A 17,899-nucleotide genomic window follows, 5' to 3' on the forward strand; every position below is an offset into this window, starting at 1 on the left:
CTATTTATTTACTTTGCAAAATTTTTGCCGGTTCCAACTAAAGGCGATATGACGAGTTTACTCGTTTCCCACAAAAAAATGTGTTAAGTACCTGTGTTTTCTTTTATGTGTTTTATTGTTTCATGTCGTATATTCAAGTGCCTAATCCACTTTGAGTTAATTTTTGTGTGTGATGTCAGATGGCAGTCTAGTTTCATGCTTTTGCAGTTGGTTTTCCAATGCTCCCAATGCCGTTTATAGAAGAGGTTTTCCTTTTCCCCATTGACTCTGGCGATAATCAATTGCCCACATACACGTGGGTTTATTTCTGGGTTCTCAATGCTGTTCCGTTGGTCTATGTTTCTGCCAGTATGATGTTGTTCTGATAACTATATAACTGTAGCTTTGTATTGTAATTTGAAATCAGGGAGTGTGATACCTCCAGCTTGGTTCTTTTTCTCAGGATTGCTTTGGCTTCAGGGTCTCTTGGTCCAAAAGAAATGGAGGATTTTTTTGTTCTATTTCTGTGAAAAATGCCATTGGTATTTTGATAGGGATTGCATTGAATCTAGATTGTTTGGGTGGTATGGACTTTGTTCCTTTCTGCTGCGAGGGGGAAGTGGGGCACTGCTGCTGCCCTTCTTGCATCCCAGGCTGTAGTGTGAGGGCTGCAGCCTAACTTCTCGCGCTGACCAGAGCTGCAGTGGGCGCCAGACTGCGCTGCGGCCGCCGTCCTGGCCCCTGCTACTCATTCCATTACCCCACTTTCTGATGTGCTAGAACCTGAATGTTGCAGGGGTGTTTGTGTGCTGGGCAGGGGGTCCTTTGTTGAGTTAGAGTTGTCCCACTTGTAAATTTAAGGGAGGGAGAAACACTGGAGTCTTATCACTCAGCCATGATGCTGACGTCATCCCCCAAAATATTTTGACGCAAATCCCAAACATCGTGTCATTTCATCACGATGCCTTTCATCTTCGTGGACTTTTTAAAAACGTAAATAAAAATGCCATTAGCACATGTAACTGAAAGCATAAGCACTCTTCCTCAGTCACCCAGCAGTGTCTGTGCACAGCCGGTTTGCTTGATTCAGGCTCCAAAATGGTTCCCTACAGTGTTTGCTTGTTGGGTCTCCCCTCCGTACTTCCTGCAAATGGAAGTTAGTTCCAGAGGCTTATTTACATGCAGGCCCATTGTATATGTATTTTAGCATGTATTAGGTGAAAATAAAACTAGTTCACCTGTGATTTCCCTGGGTCACTGCTATGGATGAGGCTAATTTCAAAGTGAGTCTCTTGCAGGAAAAATAGAAGTCAGTCTTGGTGTTGGTGGTACAAGTCTTGGCACAACCCATGTAGGTGTGCGTGGCTGACAGACGTTTGGAAAACCTCCCAGGGGATTGAACAGGTGGTCCTCATGGAGGAGAGGGGCTGCCTGTGCTGACGCGGCCCCCGTTCCTGCAGGGAAGGCGGCCCAGGCCCTGAACCGTCAGCACAGCCAGCGCATCCGGGAGCTGGAGCAGGAGGCCGAGCGGGTGCGGGCCGAGCTGAGTGACGGCCAGCGGCAGCTGCGGGAGCTGGAGGGCAAGGAGCCCCAGGATGCTGGCGAGTGGTCCCAGCTCCAGGAGTTCCGCAGGAGGGTCGCTGCCACCCAGAGCCAGGTGCAGGTCAGCGTCAGGACCGGGGGTGGCAGCTGCAAGTCAGGCGGGCTCTGGGGCCCAAGCTCACAATGTAACCTGTGAGTGCCAAGGCGCTCGTGCCCAGGTGGCTGGTGGCGCTGATGCCCTCCTGACCTTCCAGGGTGAGGCTGGAGTTGTATCAAAGCTGGCAGTACCAGGGGTCAGCCCAGCTTTAAACACAGCATTGGCAGGGAGGTGGGTCCTGCCTGACAACCATCTGGGAGAGCAAGGAGGCCAGTCAGCCCTTCCTCGTGCAGCCCTCCCTCCGTTCAGCTCCCCGTGCACTTACCTGTCCATCCATCTTCCCTCTGTCTGTCTCCCCATCAGGCCATGTAATCCACCTGTTTATCCCTTCATCAGTTGATGTGACCAAGTGTCCATTTATCCATCTCTCCTTTCACCTTTCTATTCCCTTTTATTGATCCATGAATTGTCGGTCCATCCTGTTTTTTACCTTTACATGATCCCATCCATCTTTCTGTCTACCCATCCTTCCATCTGTCCGTCCATCTTTCATTCCTTTTCTCAGTTCAGGCGTCCAGGAGAGAATACACTAACGTGGTCAGGAACATGGGCTCTGGGGCTTGACTGCGTGGGTTTGAAACGTAGCTCTGCCATTTATTAGCTGTGTGTCCTTGGTCAAGTTTCCTAACCTCTCTGTGCTTCAGTTTCCTAATCTGTTAAGTGGGGATAATAATCCTGCTTTTTGATAGGCTTGTTAGGATCATTTAACATCATCCCCAGAGCACTTGGTATGTGCCTGGTGTGTAGTGTCAGCGTACCTCCCATTAGTAGTCTTGATATATATATATATATATATATATATATATATATATATATATATATATATATTTTTTTTTTTTTTAATGAACTTTTTATTTTTTATTTTATTTTTTTATTGGGGTATATTGGGGACCAAACAGTGTGTTTCTCCAGGGCCCATCAGCTCCAAGTGGTTGTCCTTCAGTCCAATTGGGAGGGCGCAGCTAAGCTCTATGTCTAGTCGCCATTTTCAATGTTTAGTTGCAGGGGGCGCAGCCCACCATCCTATGTAGGAATTGAACTGACAACCTTGTTGTTAAGAGCTCCCTTTCTAACCAACTGAGCCATGCGGCTGCCCCAGTCCTGACGTTTTTATCCGTCCATCATCTCCCCTCCTGCTTTCCCTTCTGTCTCCCCGTCTATCCACTCGTCGTTCCTGGGTCCGCCTGCCCTTGAGCGCCCAGCACTGGGCCGGACCGGCAGCGCCCTGCGCACCGCCCAGCAGAGGCTGTGTTCGCCCAGGTGCTGAAGGAGAAGAAACAGGCGACGGAGCGGCTGGTGTCGCTGTCGGCCCAGAGTGAGAAGCGGCTGCAGGAGCTCGAGAGAAGCGTGCAGCTCATGCGACAGCAGCAAGGGCAGCTGCAGAGGCGGCTTCGCGAAGAGACGGAGCAGAAGCGGCGCCTGGAGACGGAGGTGAACAAGCGGCAGCACCGCGTCAAGGTCTGTGTCCTGTCCTGGTCCCACCACTCACAGCCACTGTCACTTGGCCTCTGAGTTTTTCTCACTTGCAAATGAGGAGAGTTATAGGAAAGTCAGGGCCAGGCAGGGTGAGAGTTCAGTGCCAAGCATGTCACCTCGTAGGAGCTGGATCAACGTTTGCTACCATTTGCTGGGCAGACTCAGGCGGGCGGCAGGGCTGGGGACGCTGCGCAGAGCTGTCTTGGGAGGGGGCAGGCAGGCACTGCGCTGGGCCTGGGGATTACAGGCTGGCTCCTGTGGGTCCCTGGCACACACAGCCGCCCCCAGCCTCTGGCCCCGCCCCTTGCCTCTGCCCCGCCCCTTGCCTCTGGCCCCGCCCCCTCACCTGACCCCGCCCCCTCACCTTTCATCCTCAGGAGCTGGAGCTGAAGCATGAACAGCAGCAGAAGATCCTAAAGATTAAGACCGCGGAGATCGCAGCTTTCCAGAGGAAGCGGCGCAGCGGCAGCAGCGGCTCTGTGGTTAGCCTGGAGCAGCAGCAGGTGGGCCTGGGCCGGCTGCACTGCCAGCTGCACCCACAGCCTGGCCGGGCAGCCCTGGCCATTGGCCGGGCAGCTGCTGGGCTCACCAGTCTCCCCAGCTGACCCCAGCCGGCTGCTGAGGCGCCTCCCCGCCTCTCCTTCCTTCCCTCAGAAGATCGAGGAGCAGAAGAAGTGGCTGGACCAGGAGATGGAGAAGGTCCTGCATCAGCGGCGGGCGCTGGAGGAGCTGGGGGAGGAGCTGCGCAAGCGCGAGGCCATCCTGGCCAAGAAGGAGGCGCTGATGCAGGAGAAGACGGGGCTGGAGAGCAAGCGCCTGCAGTCCAGCCAGGTGAGGTCCAGCAGGTGAGGTCCAGCCAGGTGAGGTCCAGCAGGTGAGGTCCAGCCAGGTGAGGTCCAGCCAGGCGAGGTCCAGCCAGGTGAGGTCCAGCCAGGTAAAGCTCTCCTGCTGGGCGACAGCGTAGGGATCCCTCAGGTACTCAGTGCTTTAGGGTGTTTACGATGCAGGTGCTGAGGTGTGGGTAGAAACTCCGAGTGTCCATCCCACAGTTCTGTTCACCTCAGGAGCTTCTGCTCTGAGCCTGTGCAGGCAGGACAAGGAATGGCAGGTGCGATGGGCGAAGACAGCCTTCCGGGCACTGGAGGCGGCAGAGCTGCCCCCCCCCCCCAGGTCTTGTGGGCTTCACCACTCCCTCGCGAGTAGGGCGCTACTGATCCAGTCTCCTGCTGTCAAATGGGGTCATAATGTTGCTCTGAGGATTCGAGGGGGGGGGCCTGTGAAACTCGGGTGCTTGGGCCGGATCCCCACAGGGTTCCAGACCCACCTCTGCTGTCGTGGATGGAGCATGCTGACGTGCAGGAGAGTTCAGGGCGCTGCTGCAGTCGCCAAATGTCCCCTGGCCGTTAGAGCCTTCACTTCCGCCATCTTAGGCTCCAGGAAGGGCCTTTTGGGTTTGGCCACTAATTTCCTGTAATTCTCATCACAAATTCCAGCCGTCGTCTCAGTGACAGGCTACCACCGCCCCGCTCTACTCTGGCCCTTGTCAGGAGCGCTGTGTCGTCTGTCTGTACCTTCCCTCCCGGCCGTCTCTGGGGGCTTCCACTCCTGGGCCAGGCCTCCCTGTCGAGCAGGCTCCGGATTAGAGGATTCTTGTGGGAAGGGCCTCTGGTCTCCTTAGCACCCACGGGTGGGCTGTTGCCCTGTGATGGGGCCCGCCCCTCCCCTGAGCCCCTGGTGCCGCCCCCAGGCCCTCAACGAGGACATCGTGCGAGTGTCCAGCCGGCTGGAGCAGCTGGAGCAGGAGCTGTCCGAGAAGAGCGGGCAGCTGCGGCCGGGCAGTGCTCAGAGCCAGCGCCAGCTCCGTGGGGAGATCGACACCCTGCGCCAGGAGAAGGACTCGCTGCTGAAGCAGCGCCTGGACATCGACGGCAAGCTGCGGCAGGGCGGCCTGCTGTCGCCCGAGGTACGCCCGGGTGCTGGCCCGCCCGCCCGGCCGCCCGCTGTCCGTCTGCTGGCGTCCTCTTGCTCTGGTCGTGCTGCTTTGGGACACGAGTCCCTCCTGTCTGTCAGCCCACAAAGGACTGGACTGGCCCCCCCTCTAGCTCCCTTGTCTGGGACACACAGGCAGGGCCTGGCGGCCTCTCGGTTCCCTTCCAACTGGAACCTGGACTCGCTGTGCGTCCTGCGCTGCATTGACCGCTGGCCAACATGAGTCGGCTCCCCGTGCGGAACGAGTGTCGGGGCCACACCCGTGTGCCTCCCGTGAGCAGCGCAGAAAGCCCGTTACGTGCCTCACCCAGCAGAGTCTCTGGTGGCTCGGGGGCCGCCTCGCCAGGCCTTCCCTTGGGTGCAGGTCACTCAGATGCCCCGCGCTTCAGAAAGCAGCCTCTGAGCAGAGCCCCAGCCGCCCCACCTGTGATGGAAGCGTCCCTGCTCCTGCCGTAGTGGGCAGGGGCACCTCTCTGGACGTGCTGCTGTGTGCTCAGGACGAGGGGACACTTAGTGCTCAGTTGTGGCTGTGTGTGTGCCGAGGACCTAGTCGTTGAGGGAGGGGGTGCCCGGCGGTGCAAGGAGCCGGCGCCCTCGTCCACGCATGCCCATGTCCGCACAGGAGGAGCGGACGCTGTTCCAGCTGGACGAGGCCATCGAGGCCCTGGACGCGGCCATCGAGTACAAGAACGAGGCCATCACGTGCCGCCAGCGGGTGCTGCAGGCCTCGGCCTCCTTGCTGTCCCAGTGCGAGATGAACCTCATGGCCAAGCTCAGCTACCTCTCGTCCTCGGAGACCAGAGCCCTCCTCTGCAAGTATTTCGACAAGGTGGGTCACGGGCCCACAAGCCCGTGCGTCTTCCTCCTGCAGTATGTCGGGGGAGGGGCCCGAGGGCAGCTCCAGAGCATGTCCTGTGTCCTCCCAGATGGGAGTTGGAATCAGGACCAACTCCAGTCTGCAGGGCTGCCTCGCACTCGCCTCTTCAAAGCCTGTGTTACTTAGTGAAACAGACCATTTCGGGGTAGGTAGCCCTTGCCTAGATTGGTGGTTCTCAACAGGGGATGATTTTGCTAGTCCAGGGGACACGTAGCCATTTCTGGTTGTTGCCACAGCCGGGATAGAGGCCAGAGATGCTGCGTGGCCCAAAGTGTCAGTGGTGCGGAGGGGAAGCCCTGGCTCGGGACAGGCCCAGGAGTGTGTGCAGTGAGGAGGCCCCGGCCGGTTCCATCCTCACTAGGTAATCAGCTTCTTCCGTGTGTATGTCCTGCTAATGGCACGTCTCCTGGAGAGTGTTCGCCTGAAAGGAGACTCCTCTGCCGCTGGGGGAAACACATCCACGCCCGCATCTAGAAAAAGGCAGGAGGAAGGCTTAGCATGCAGGAGGAAAGACGCGCAAACTGCAGAGGGTTACACAGGAAGGCGCTCCTGCAGGAACGTGCCGCACAGTTCCACCCTGAAGGTCAACACCGAGCTGCCGGTGAAAGGCAAAGTACGTCTCATACGTGAGACGGGTCGTTTGTCTGTACGCTCTTGTTTGTTGTCTCAGCCCGGTGGGGCTTATGCTGTTTTGCATGATTCCTGTCACGGTCTGTGAGGGAAGAGGATTACCGAAGGCCCCGTCTCCTACAGTGCCACATGGAAACCTTTCTAACCAGTGCAGGTCACAGGCTCAGTCCTGTTCTTTGCCAGGCAGCAGCCATCCCTCCGTCATGCAGAACATCTAGGGACACGGGAAAAGGGAAACGGCTGACTCGAACACTCTCCAGACTCCAGTTCCAACAGGTGAGTAGGACACTGTGGGCCCACTTGTGTCACCAGTTTCAAAAAGCTGTAGGATTTTGAGGGGGTTTCTGTTCAAATGCACACGTGCTAATGTGGAGTTTGGGAAGGGCACGTTACTGACTGCAGGAAAAACCGTCTGTCCCATACTCGGCCAGTCCCTGACTCCCAAAATTCAACTGCCTCGAAGCCCTGCGCTAACTCCGGGGAGTCCCCCACAGGATCGAAGGTAAAAGTCTCCGGGACCTTCCACAAATCACCTCTGGCCTGAGAGGAGGGCGTCTTCCCGTGGAACAGCAGTGGGGACTGGGTCAGAGCCTGGAGACCACTGGCGGACAGGCAGCCCCGCACGGCACAGCCAGAAGGTGGGGGGGAGCCTAAAGAGACGGAACAGGGTCAGCACTGCCCCGAGGTGTCCCCAACAAGGCAGCCCGAGCCTTCTTAAGCAGCAGCTCGTCCTGCTTGCCAGGCCCGGCTCAGCGGAAACTACAGGGAGTCACTCACCTGAGAGGAACACTCTGTCGTCCCCCGGGGAAGGGGGCGCGCTGTTGCACTTTCATACTTGGAGAATTTTCCTCACTCGTACAAACCTCTGAGTCTTCTCTGTGCTAAACCCTTAGCTAACTGGTTTTTAATTTTTCTTCTTTAAAAGACAGTTAAAGTGTGGTCGGCGTCAGCCAGACGCTGCTGCTGAAAAGCTTCTTCGCGGAAAAATCGCCCATCAACCGGGCGGCCCACTCCTAGTGGGCGGTGCCCTGTGTCGCGGTCCCTCACTCCCTAGGATGGGACGGAGCAGCTCTCCGAGGTCACAGACCCCTGCGGGGCTGGGGGTGCGACCCGGGGCGGCAGAGGGGCAGACGTGCGCTCTCCTCTGCTTCCCACACGCTTCAGCCTTGTTCCCGGCTTCGATTCCTGCAGCTCTGCCATCGCTGCTCAGCGCTGCTTGCCGTTCACAGGAGGTGGGTGTGGGATGGGCCCTGGGGGCCGCGGGCTGGTGGGAGGGGCCCGAGTGCTGCCCTGATGCTCCTGGACGCCTGGCTCCTCCGGCCTGTGTGTGTCCCGGCCGGTGTGCAGGTGGCCTTGCCTCCCGCGGAGCTCTGTCCCCAGACGGCTTTGCAGAATCTTCCACCCCAAGTGACAGTGCTGTCGGCCTGCGCACACGAACAAAGTGGTGATGGATGCGCTTGGTCAACTGTATTTCCTTGGATGCAAACTGCGGCTAATAAAGACTGAACGTGAGTGGCGTGGGGACGTGTGCCTTTGTTGTTTGTGAGAGGGGCACACAGCCTTGTCGGGAGCGTGGCTGTGTGTACAAATGGCTGGACGGTTTCACAGCTGTGACGCCGTACAGATGTGGGTGCTGTGTCTGCACAAGGGTGGGGGTGTCGTGCCCGCCTGGTTGATGGAAAGCAGTGAGATGGGGACTTGGCATCTTGTCGTCTGTCTGCAGAGATCACGGTCAGCAGCTGAGTCATTTCTTCCATCTGTGGGGACTGAGAGCAGGACGTGGGAGGCTTCGGCCGGCCGTGGTGGCTGCAAGTGCTGAGTGCCGCGGCCAGGTCGCCACCGTGGACTCTGGGGAACTTCTGTCAGACCGTGTCACTCCTGGTCAGAACCTGTGCCCCACGTGCCCAAGTGATGCTGACTCCTCTCTGTGGCCCCGGGGCAGAACCCCCTCGCCTCTGGCAGGCGTGACACGTTTCACCTGTGACACAGTTCACTTATCACACAGGTGTGTTGAATTTCACTTTCCAGACACTCGTAATGTATGTCACTTATTGCACTTAAGGCCGTGCTGTGTTTCACTTATTACATGGGCGTCATATATTTCACTTATCACTTGTCACACAGGCATGAATAATGTCTCACTTATCATATATATTTATTATGTTATGTTTATATACATTTATTGCTTATATTACATTTATTGCATATATTATATTACATTGATTATATAGATCTTACATTTATAGAGTAATCACTGGCGTTTCAATACTACACGTGCACGGCTCACTGTCAGGTGTCCCATAGGCCTGCAGGCCGATCACACAGGTGTATCAGTTGCAGAGGTTCCTCAGGAGAAGCGTGTTAGGATGGAGGCTTCCACCCCTTCTTTCTGTCCCTCCAGTCGTCTGACTCCCATCTTTTGTCGCCCCTGTCGTCCTGTCATCTGGTGTCCCATCGTCTGCCACCCCTTTCTGGTTCTGGACCCCCCTCAACTTACCTGTCCTTACGGTCCTTGCACAACTGAGAGGAGAAGAAATGCCAACATTTCCTGGGACTGTTGTTTCCGGGGAGGAGAAACTCAGGCAGGAGAGATGGGGTGTAACGGGGAGAGAGACTGGGGGGGGCTAGAGACTCAGTAGTAGAGACTCAAGGGAAGACTCGGGAGAGACACTGAGGGGCAGAGACAGACTCACAGCGGAGAGACGGCGGGAGGTGGGAGGCAGAGATGCGGGCGGGCGGCTGATGGAGGGAGAGTCATGCGGGGGAGACAGAGCCGGAGGGGAGGGAGGGCCACAGCCCCCGGCAGAGACGCAGACTCAGCGCCGGGACCGAGTGGGGAGATAACGGGTGGAGAGTTGGGGTGAAATACTCGAGGGAGAGACCGGGAGGAAACGGAGGGGGAACAGACTCATATAGAGACTCCTGTGGGGGAGGCTGAGGGGAGAGAGACTCGGGAGGGCCTCGTATATTTGGGGGTGACACTCCACGTAGCACCTGGGAGAGGCGGGGAAGACACTGAGGGAGAGACTGGAAGATTTGGGGGGAGACGAGCGAGGAAGAGACTGAGTGGAGAGAGTGAGAAACTCAGGAGGGGGGCAGAGACTGTAGTACCTCGGTTTCCCGCGTCTCCATGACGAACATGTTGGTTTGCGACGCCGTAAACCCGGAAGGAAGTGCTTCGGCTTCAACCGTGACTCAGAAGTGACCGTGTTTCACGGTGCGTGTTGCTCCCGAGGCCGAGCTGTCGGCTGTTTGCCAACGTCTCAGAGCTCGTGGATCATGTTCGAAAACCGAGGGACCGCTGTATAGAGACCGGGGCTAGAGACTCGCGAGCGGCTCAGAAATCCTGGGCGGGAGACACGGGGCAGGTTCAGACAGACCCAGGGGAGACCCTCAAGGGTCGGGGGGAGAGGGAGAGACTCGGGGGGAGACTCAGCTGCAGAGACGGGGGGAGAGTGAAACAGGAGAGGCGCAGAGTGGGCAGAGGGTGGGTGGAGGGTCAGAGGGGAGAGAGTCCCATGTCCTCAGGTGACACACTTGGGGGAGAAACTGCGAGTCTACTGAGGGGGGAGAGACTCAGAGAGAGACTCAGGGTGGGGGAGACAAAGGCGCGTTTGAGGAGAGTCAGAGGCTGTGGGGACAGAGCCCCAAAAAGCAGTTTCCAGGCTCTCGGCCTCACATAGAAAGCTGCTGCCTCAGGTAGTAAACGGCCGTCAGCTGTGGCCAGTGAGCCACCGGCCAGTAAGATGACAGCGGTGGCTGCGCTGTAGCAGAAAACGGGCTGAGCAAGAAGATGGCGGCTGGGCCTGCAGGGCGGATGCAGAGGCAGATGCCGCCAGCGAGACCATAGTGGTGACTCCCCTCTCTGTGGCTCCGTGGGTGTCCCTTTTGGCCTCACCATGTCCTGCGTTCTCATGTGGGGAGCGGGAGCAGAGACCCCGCATGAGAAATGGCGCAGCGAGCAGGGTGTGGTGTCGGCCGAAACTCGCTGAAAGGTGATGGAGCAGTTTACACGTATGAACACACAGTCTCAGGAAGGCCAGGAGCAGCAGCTGCCAGAGAGCGGACCCCGTGCAGGGGTGGGAGGCGTGGACGGTTCCCCACCAGCACCAGCGGGAGAAGCAAAGGTCACTGCGGTTGTGGCCGTGGGGCTGGGACGTGCTCGCGGAGGCAGCTCAGGTGCGGGACTTGGAGTCCCCGGAGACAACGCTCGCTGAGTCCTCGGCGGGAGATGCAGGTGAGGTCAGCGTCGTCCCTCATCCCCAGGTCGGGGAGGACTGGAGCCTCGCCCTGCGGAGAGGGCACATTGTGAGGCTAACGCACGGCCCTGGCGAATGACTGTGGACCGTGGGGAACGGGCTCCATCCCTAATGTAATGGCCTGCGTGACTGTTTGTTTGGGAACGTACCGCCATGTAGTGGAACTGGCGGATGTTTGCTTTTGTGTCCCAACCAGCCACCGTCGAGAGTATGTGAGAAACCCTGAGTGTGTCCAGGAAGTTTGGCTGTGCCCAGAGACTGGCTGTGTCCAGGATATTGCATTTACCTTGTCGCGTAGATTGTGAGGTGAGACCCTGTAGGGGTGGAGGGTGGGGACAGAGCCCGGAGTGCAGTTTCCAGGCTCTCAGCCTCACGTGGAAAGCTGCTGGCTCAGGTAGTAAATGGCCGTCAGCTGTAACCAGTGAGCCACTGGCCACTAATATAACTGCCGTGGCTGCGCTGGCAGCAGATGGGGGCTGGCAAGATGATGGCTGAGCTAGCAAGGGCGGATTGCAGTTAGCAAGTGGGGTTGGTTGGTTGACAGAGAAGTGGACGGCAGGTTGCAGACGGCCCCTGCTCCCTGTGTCTCCAACCCAGCCGCCAGCGAGAATATAGTGGTGACTCCCCTACCTATGGCTCCGTGGGTGTCCTTTTCGGCCTCACCATGTCCTGAGTTCTTATGTGGGGAGCGGGAGCAGAGACCCCGCAGGCTTCCCCGCCGGACGCCCTGCATGACAAATGGCGCAGCGAGCAGGGTCTCCTGCATGACAACGTCATGTACACAAGTTGACTTTCTTAACTGCCCAGAATATGAGTGAGAGAAGCGAAAAGACTATAGGAAAGTTTGGTGATGCACGAATTTGCTGGATTTCCCTTGTAGCTAGACAAGTACTTGGTTTGTTCTAGGTCATCTGCTTTTATTTTGAAATTGCTGTTGATTTCAACTAAAAAAGGTTTTGCACAGGTTAACAATCAGGCAATTTTAAAAAACAGTTAAGTGTATAGAAAATTATATATTAGAAATACATTTTGGTGATGGGGTGCTGGTAGTTGCTATCAGAACTATTTACAGTTACTTTGAATATTGTCATTTACAATTTTCTATTTTGGGTAGCAAGCGATAGCAAGTATATTACTTTATATATTAAGAAGTCCACGTGTATTGGGGTGGTACTTTATACTGAGTATAATACAGTTTTAGTGAGTATAGTACAAGTTTTAGTCATTTTTCTCTCTGATCCACCCTCTGTAATACAGTCAAGTAGTTACCTTAGTAAAAGTAGATTTGAAGGTCATGCTTCTATTTAAAAACATTTTATTAAAACAGTGGTTTCTAGTTGTTGCCATTGAATATGGAATTCCTGAAAAGCGTATGTGTCTATTTTTGTAGTAATATCTACGAACCATAGCCGTGATTTCAGAAAACTTGAATTAGCATACTTACGACTCTATTGAATAATCACATATCACGTAGAAACCATGAAAATAGGATGAAATGAATAGCATTTTATTTTGTGGACCTAATCGGCCGAATTTATACTATTGTTAGCTAACAGCAGATAACAAAGTATACATTTACGACACATTTATTCTTAGCAATAGCAGATGTAAATATTTAAAAGGATGAACTTGATAATTTCAAGTGTTTTCTGCGGATACCTTCTCAGAACTGATTGCATTACCATTGTTTTTGCCTCATCACATGGGTGGTGAAGAGACGGTATGAGATTCAAGGAAAATGTCACCCTTCCCTTTTTTTGAGTTACTCGTGTTTGCACGATTAGTATTATCTTCAGTCTGTAGCTCTTGGGAGAAAGATCTTTTAAAACAACTTGCCTACTTTATGATAGTTTAATTAAAACCAGACACTGTCGTCCACAACTCCACTTAGCCAGGCCCACAAACGTGTAGCCTGTGGCAGTGTGTGTTGGAAGCGTGCGAACGAGAGAGAGTGAGGTGTCAGCAAACCTCAGAGCTGTCACTGCCCTCCCGCAGGATGTGTGCCAGGTGACAACAGTTGGGAACATCTGATGTATCACCCAAGCAAGGGTTCTGGTGACAGTCACCATGGTATTTTGATATTTGAAATCTTTTTTTTTTTTTTTTTTTTTAAGCTTAACATTATAGTCTAGTAAATGGCCACACATGCTTTCTTGTGCTATGAAACACGGGAGGTTCTGATAAGCAGCTTCCGGGCCAAGCCTGACTTCTGAAGTTCCTGAGGCTCATTCACCTTCTCTGCTCGTTACATTGTAAACAAGTGTGGATGAAAGGCCCATGTCAGAGAGCGGTAATCAGATGTCTTGGCAGCGTTAGGAAATAAACAAGTTCTTTTTTGTAGACAAATGTGGACTTTGCATTTGGTCTCTCCGTTAGGCTCGAGGTAGAAATCTACAGTGGTTCCTGTGGTTTGTCTTTCAGAAAGAGAAAAGGGAGCTGGAATCGTGGGCCGGGCACCCATTCTTGAGCGTGGAGTCGGCCGACAAGCAGATGGGCAAGGAATTGTGTCCTGGGCAGAGCGTCTGCCAGAAAAGGTGAGCGTAGGATCGAATGTGGGTTTGAGCTTCAGACACCTGTTGGAGAGCAGTTTCACCTCTTTAACTTCGGTGAGTCCCAGCCACAAGCCTTTCTTGGGGGTCCTGAAATTCTCCATTTCCATCGGGGAGACAGTTACAGTAGGTTGTCAGAGTCATTAGAGACACAGGAAGAAAGCACCAGGTGGGGTCAGGGTCTTGCTGTAGAAAGACGAATTGGATGAGCAGTAATCCATGTAAAGGCTGTAGTCACTCTCACCCAGAAAGGAAGCGGAGTTCTTTTCTTCGGCTTTCCTTCACAGATGATCCATATCTGATATCTGTGATCTCCTGTGTTTTAATTTCTGTAAGCTCTTTGCTGCTGGCAGAAATGTTAATCCCTGCAGAAGAAAGCTTTGGCGTTCTTATTCTTGCCAGCAGCCCAAGTGAATATTAAGAAAACGCCTTGTGAACACAGCCAGTCCCGTGTTTCTATTGCACACTCCCAGCATGTTCAACCTTGAGTTTGACCTCCAGGGTGTACAGTAAGGAGAGGAATAGGAAAGAGGAGAGAAGGGAAGAAGAGGGACGATGGGGAGCCAAGGACCGCTGCGTTAGAATGTCATGTATTTATGTACATGCGAGGCTTTGGGGTCCAGAAATAAAGCACATGCCGTCAATACCTTGAGGAAATCCCATCCGATGGGAGGAGAAATGTGTGAAGTGTTGATGTCCATTGTGTCGCACAGAGGAAGGCCAGTTTCCCCCTCGGCATCTTGTGCTGAGTTTGCCAGCAGATGGCGCCCTCAGGAGAACAGTGAAATAGACCTGCATTTTGTCCCCCCCCCCCCCCCCCCAGTGATCATGTGTGTGGCTGTGAAGGGAAGATTAGAAGGAGGTCCAGCCTGCCACGGTGGGCCCTTTAGTGTAAATCGTGTGTGTGTGTGTGTGTGTGTGTATACATACAGGTATGTAGAGAGACAGCCACACACATATACATGCATGGGAGCCAAAAACATGTCTACAAGTGGACACTTTGGTCAGCGTTGCTCAAGCAGTCGTTCTCTGTAAGTGTCTGGACGCTGAGGGGCACCTGTGATTGCACAAGTCCAATGTGACTTGTGTTCATCTTTTGTTATCGGGACATATTACAATTTTGATACAGTTTTCCTTTCTTAAAATGTGTGTACATCTTTGGGCATCCTCGACATGCATACATTTCATTTCATGCTGTCAATATTTAAAATGCTGTCAATATTTAAAAATTATTTGAGACCTGTCATAAATGCTTTTATATAAAATACCATTGTATTTCTATAACAATTATGAAAGCACTGGGTACTGATTATAGCAATTGACTGTATATGTGAACAATTATTTTTCAGAATCGAAAGGCACGTGTGCATCTCCTCCACTTCTTAAAAATGGAGTCATTACTAGTTCAGTAGGAGGCAGCTCTGAAAATGGTTCCCCAGTAGAATCCAGGTGCCTCGATTAGCGTTTCCTACAAGGCCTAGAGTTTCCCACTGTTCACAGGGAGTGTGGACCAAACCACCATTGTGTAGGTACGTACGACTCATTGTGGCTCCAGTGAATGAGATAAACCGTAACTTTTCACTTTCCGTGCTCTTTGCGCTAGAACACTCATAGAATGCCTAACGGGCTACACTTGTGTTAGTTAGCGTGCTGTGTAGTCAGACATCTACCAAGAACTACAGAGAAAAACAGCAGGCTGTTTTCTGTAAACTCGGAACCTATTTTCTGACTTAAATATTAATTCTGTCTAACTTACTTGACACTCTAATGCCTGGAAATTTGAAGGTCGTCATGCAACACAATGCTTCCTGGCAGTCCCAAGATGTAGCAACATACTTTTCTTCTTTTAATATTTCAGAGCCTTGCACATCATCTTCTGTTGAAATGGAAAAGAATAATTTACTGTTGAAATGGGATTTTGACAACAGACCATATATTTTCCGTGGTGAATATGTTGAGTTTCTTTGTAGGAGGGAGACTTACGTAGCTCAGTTATCTACTGTTGGAGCTGAACTTGGAGTGCGATGTGACAGAGGGCAGATAAAATATCCAAGACGTATTCAAAAACAAAGGTGAGACGAGGCCTGTGTCTTACAACTATTTTTTGATTGTTTGTTTTTTAGTCATTGTTAGTCAACAGTCATCATGTTGTAAATTTCAGAAATATTAGGCTCTACATTTCTACTTTTTGGTCATTATAAAAGGAAAAAATAATTTTCTTTCTTTCTTTTTTTTTTTAACTAACAAAGCTCCTACAAGTATTAACTAATTGAGAAAACTTTCTGAGTTATCCAAACTGAAAGCATTGTGTCTTATTTGATATTTGCAACACTTTGGCAATTAGGTAAATAAATCAGTTTATATGTGCAATATTTAAATGTGAAAAAATTATGTTTTCAGAGGTAGAAAAAGTCACATTTTCTTCCATTTCCCAGTATAGGTTCATGTATAGATACTAAAGGTTGGAAACACAGTTGTATAAATCTTTCAGCTGATAGGAGAACATGCAAATAACAATGATTAAAAGTATTAAAATAATACCATAAAATGATGGGTATAAATCTTTTATATTTGATTTTTAACTGTGGTAAAAATCAGAATAGAAAACTTTCATATGTCATTTAAACGTTTTAGTGTATCTTTGATTTGTAGTTCCTAAAACAAAAGAAATAAATAACTTAGAAAAATTGTAAAAAAAAGTGTTTATGTAGTAAATGACATTGCATTTATAAAAGGGACTTTATAATTTTGCAGTTTATAATTTATAATTATAATTTTGCAAGTGTATTTTCATGCTTTCAGAAGTTCCTAGTTAAACCAATGACTAATTACATGAAATATCAAAGGACTGAGGCTAATAAATACTTGACCAGAAGTGATGCTTATTTTGAAAATCTCTCTTTCTCTCACCCCTCTCTTGGCCTTTCTTACCAAGGATGCTGTCTTATCCAGAACCCGCGAGGACATAGAATGAATTGCAGAAAGAAGATTCATGTTTCAACACATTATAAAATCCTTTATGAAACGTAATTTTTAGAAGACAAATGTTGAATTAAAAACTTGTAAGTTTTGGCCGGCCCGGTGGCTCAGGCGGTTAGAGCTCCATGCTCCTAACGGTGAAGGCTGCCGGTTGGATTCCCACATGGGCCAGTGGGCTCTCAACCACAAGGTTGCCGGTTCAACTCCTCGAGTCCCGCAAGGGATGGTGGGCTGTGCCCCCTGCAACTAACAACGGGCAACTGGACCTGGAGTTGAGCTGCGCCCTCCACAACTAAGACTGAAAGGACAACAACTTGACTTGGAAAAAAGGCCTGGAAGTACACACTGTCCCCCAATAAAGTCCTGTTTCCCTCCCCCCCAATAAAATCTTTTTAAAAAGCCCAAAAACTTATAAGTTTTCACACACTGTCCCCCAATAAAGTCCTGTTCCCCTTCCCCAATAAAATCTTTTAAAAAAACCCAAAAACTTATAAGTTTTCACTTGCTTGAAGATTTGAACCTAGATTGTTTATAATAAATATTTTCTGTACCTGTAAATATAAAGCCAGAACATATCCTTTCATTTCTAATTTGGATGATTTCACATGTAACCTATTTGTAAACAAAAGCCAGAACATGTCCTTTCATTTCTAGTATCATTTCATTTCTAGCTTTCATTTCGAGTTTCATTTCCAGCTCATTTCCAGTTTCATTTCTAGCTTTCATTTCATTTCTAGGTTTCGAGTTTCATTTCTAGTTTTGTTTCTAAGTTCGTGTCGTTTCGAGTTTCATTTCCAGCTTTATTTCCAGCTGTATTTGTATCATTTCCAGCTTTATTTCCAGTTTTATTTCGAGTTTCATTTCCAGCTTCATTTCTAGTTTCGGTTCATGTCTAGCTTTCATTTCGACTTTCATTTCTAGTCTCATCTCGCTTTCGTTCCTAGTTTTGTTTCATTTCGAGTTTCCAGCTTCATTTCGAGTTTCATTTCCAGCTCATTTCTAAGTTCGTTTTGTTTAGAGTTTCATTTCTAGCCTCATTTCTAGTTTTGTTTCATTTCTAGGTTTCATTTTGAGTTTCATTTCTAGCTTTATTTCTACTTTAGTTTCTATTTCTAGCTTTCATTTCTAGTTTCGTTTCTAACTTGCATTTCTAGTTTCATTTCATTTCCAGCTTTGTAGTTTCGTTTGTATTTCTAGCTTTCATTTCGAGTTTCATTTTGTAAGTTCGTTTCATTTAGAGTTTCATTTCATTTCTAGTTTCACTTCTGAAAGAAATAATGATTCTAAGTCGTTTGATTCTAGCTTTCATTTTCTAGCATTCATTTCTAGTTTGGATGATTTCATGTGTCTTAGGTAGATCTTAGTTCTAATATGTTGTTAGTTTCGATTGTTTTAAGAGGGGCCCAGAGTTGAACCTGGCTTCGTTCCAACAAAGTGAAGCCTCCTGGGAGGGAGCAGGGGA

General features: G+C 51.0%; 1 protein-coding gene across 1 annotated transcript; it reads left to right on the forward strand.

Moving 5' to 3' along the window:
- The first annotated feature begins 1,241 nt into the window (after positions 1-1,241).
- LOC148756095 (kinesin-like protein KIF7) lies at positions 1,242-17,001 on the forward strand. Its single transcript, XM_088789449.1, has 14 exons — positions 1,242-1,262; positions 1,352-1,642; positions 2,939-3,136; positions 3,532-3,657; positions 3,809-3,985; positions 4,902-5,117; positions 5,766-5,972; positions 6,382-6,633; positions 6,834-8,158; positions 8,374-9,867; positions 13,331-13,515; positions 14,808-14,987; positions 15,429-15,530; positions 16,394-17,001. Exons 1-9 carry the CDS (start codon positions 1,242-1,244, stop codon positions 6,984-6,986), a joined length of 1,641 nt encoding a protein of 546 aa, XP_088645575.1. The 3' UTR covers positions 6,987-8,158; positions 8,374-9,867; positions 13,331-13,515; positions 14,808-14,987; positions 15,429-15,530; positions 16,394-17,001.
- The last annotated feature ends 898 nt before the right edge of the window (positions 17,002-17,899 follow it).

The sequence above is a fragment of the Rhinolophus sinicus genome, chromosome 13, assembly GCF_057876585.1.
Source record: "Rhinolophus sinicus isolate RSI-liver-muscle chromosome 13, RSI-T2T, whole genome shotgun sequence".
NCBI classification, from domain to species: domain Eukaryota; kingdom Metazoa; phylum Chordata; class Mammalia; order Chiroptera; family Rhinolophidae; genus Rhinolophus; species Rhinolophus sinicus.

Excerpts from the sequence above, each read along its gene's own strand:
- LOC148756095 (XM_088789449.1), top strand. The coding sequence starts at position 1,242 with ATGGATGAGGCTAATTTCAAA. Across the intron at positions 3,137-3,531 it reads AGCGGCAGCACCGCGTCAAG|GAGCTGGAGCTGAAGCATGA; the intron begins GTCTGTGTCCTG and ends TTTCATCCTCAG. Across the intron at positions 5,118-5,765 it reads GCGGCCTGCTGTCGCCCGAG|GAGGAGCGGACGCTGTTCCA; the intron begins GTACGCCCGGGT and ends ATGTCCGCACAG.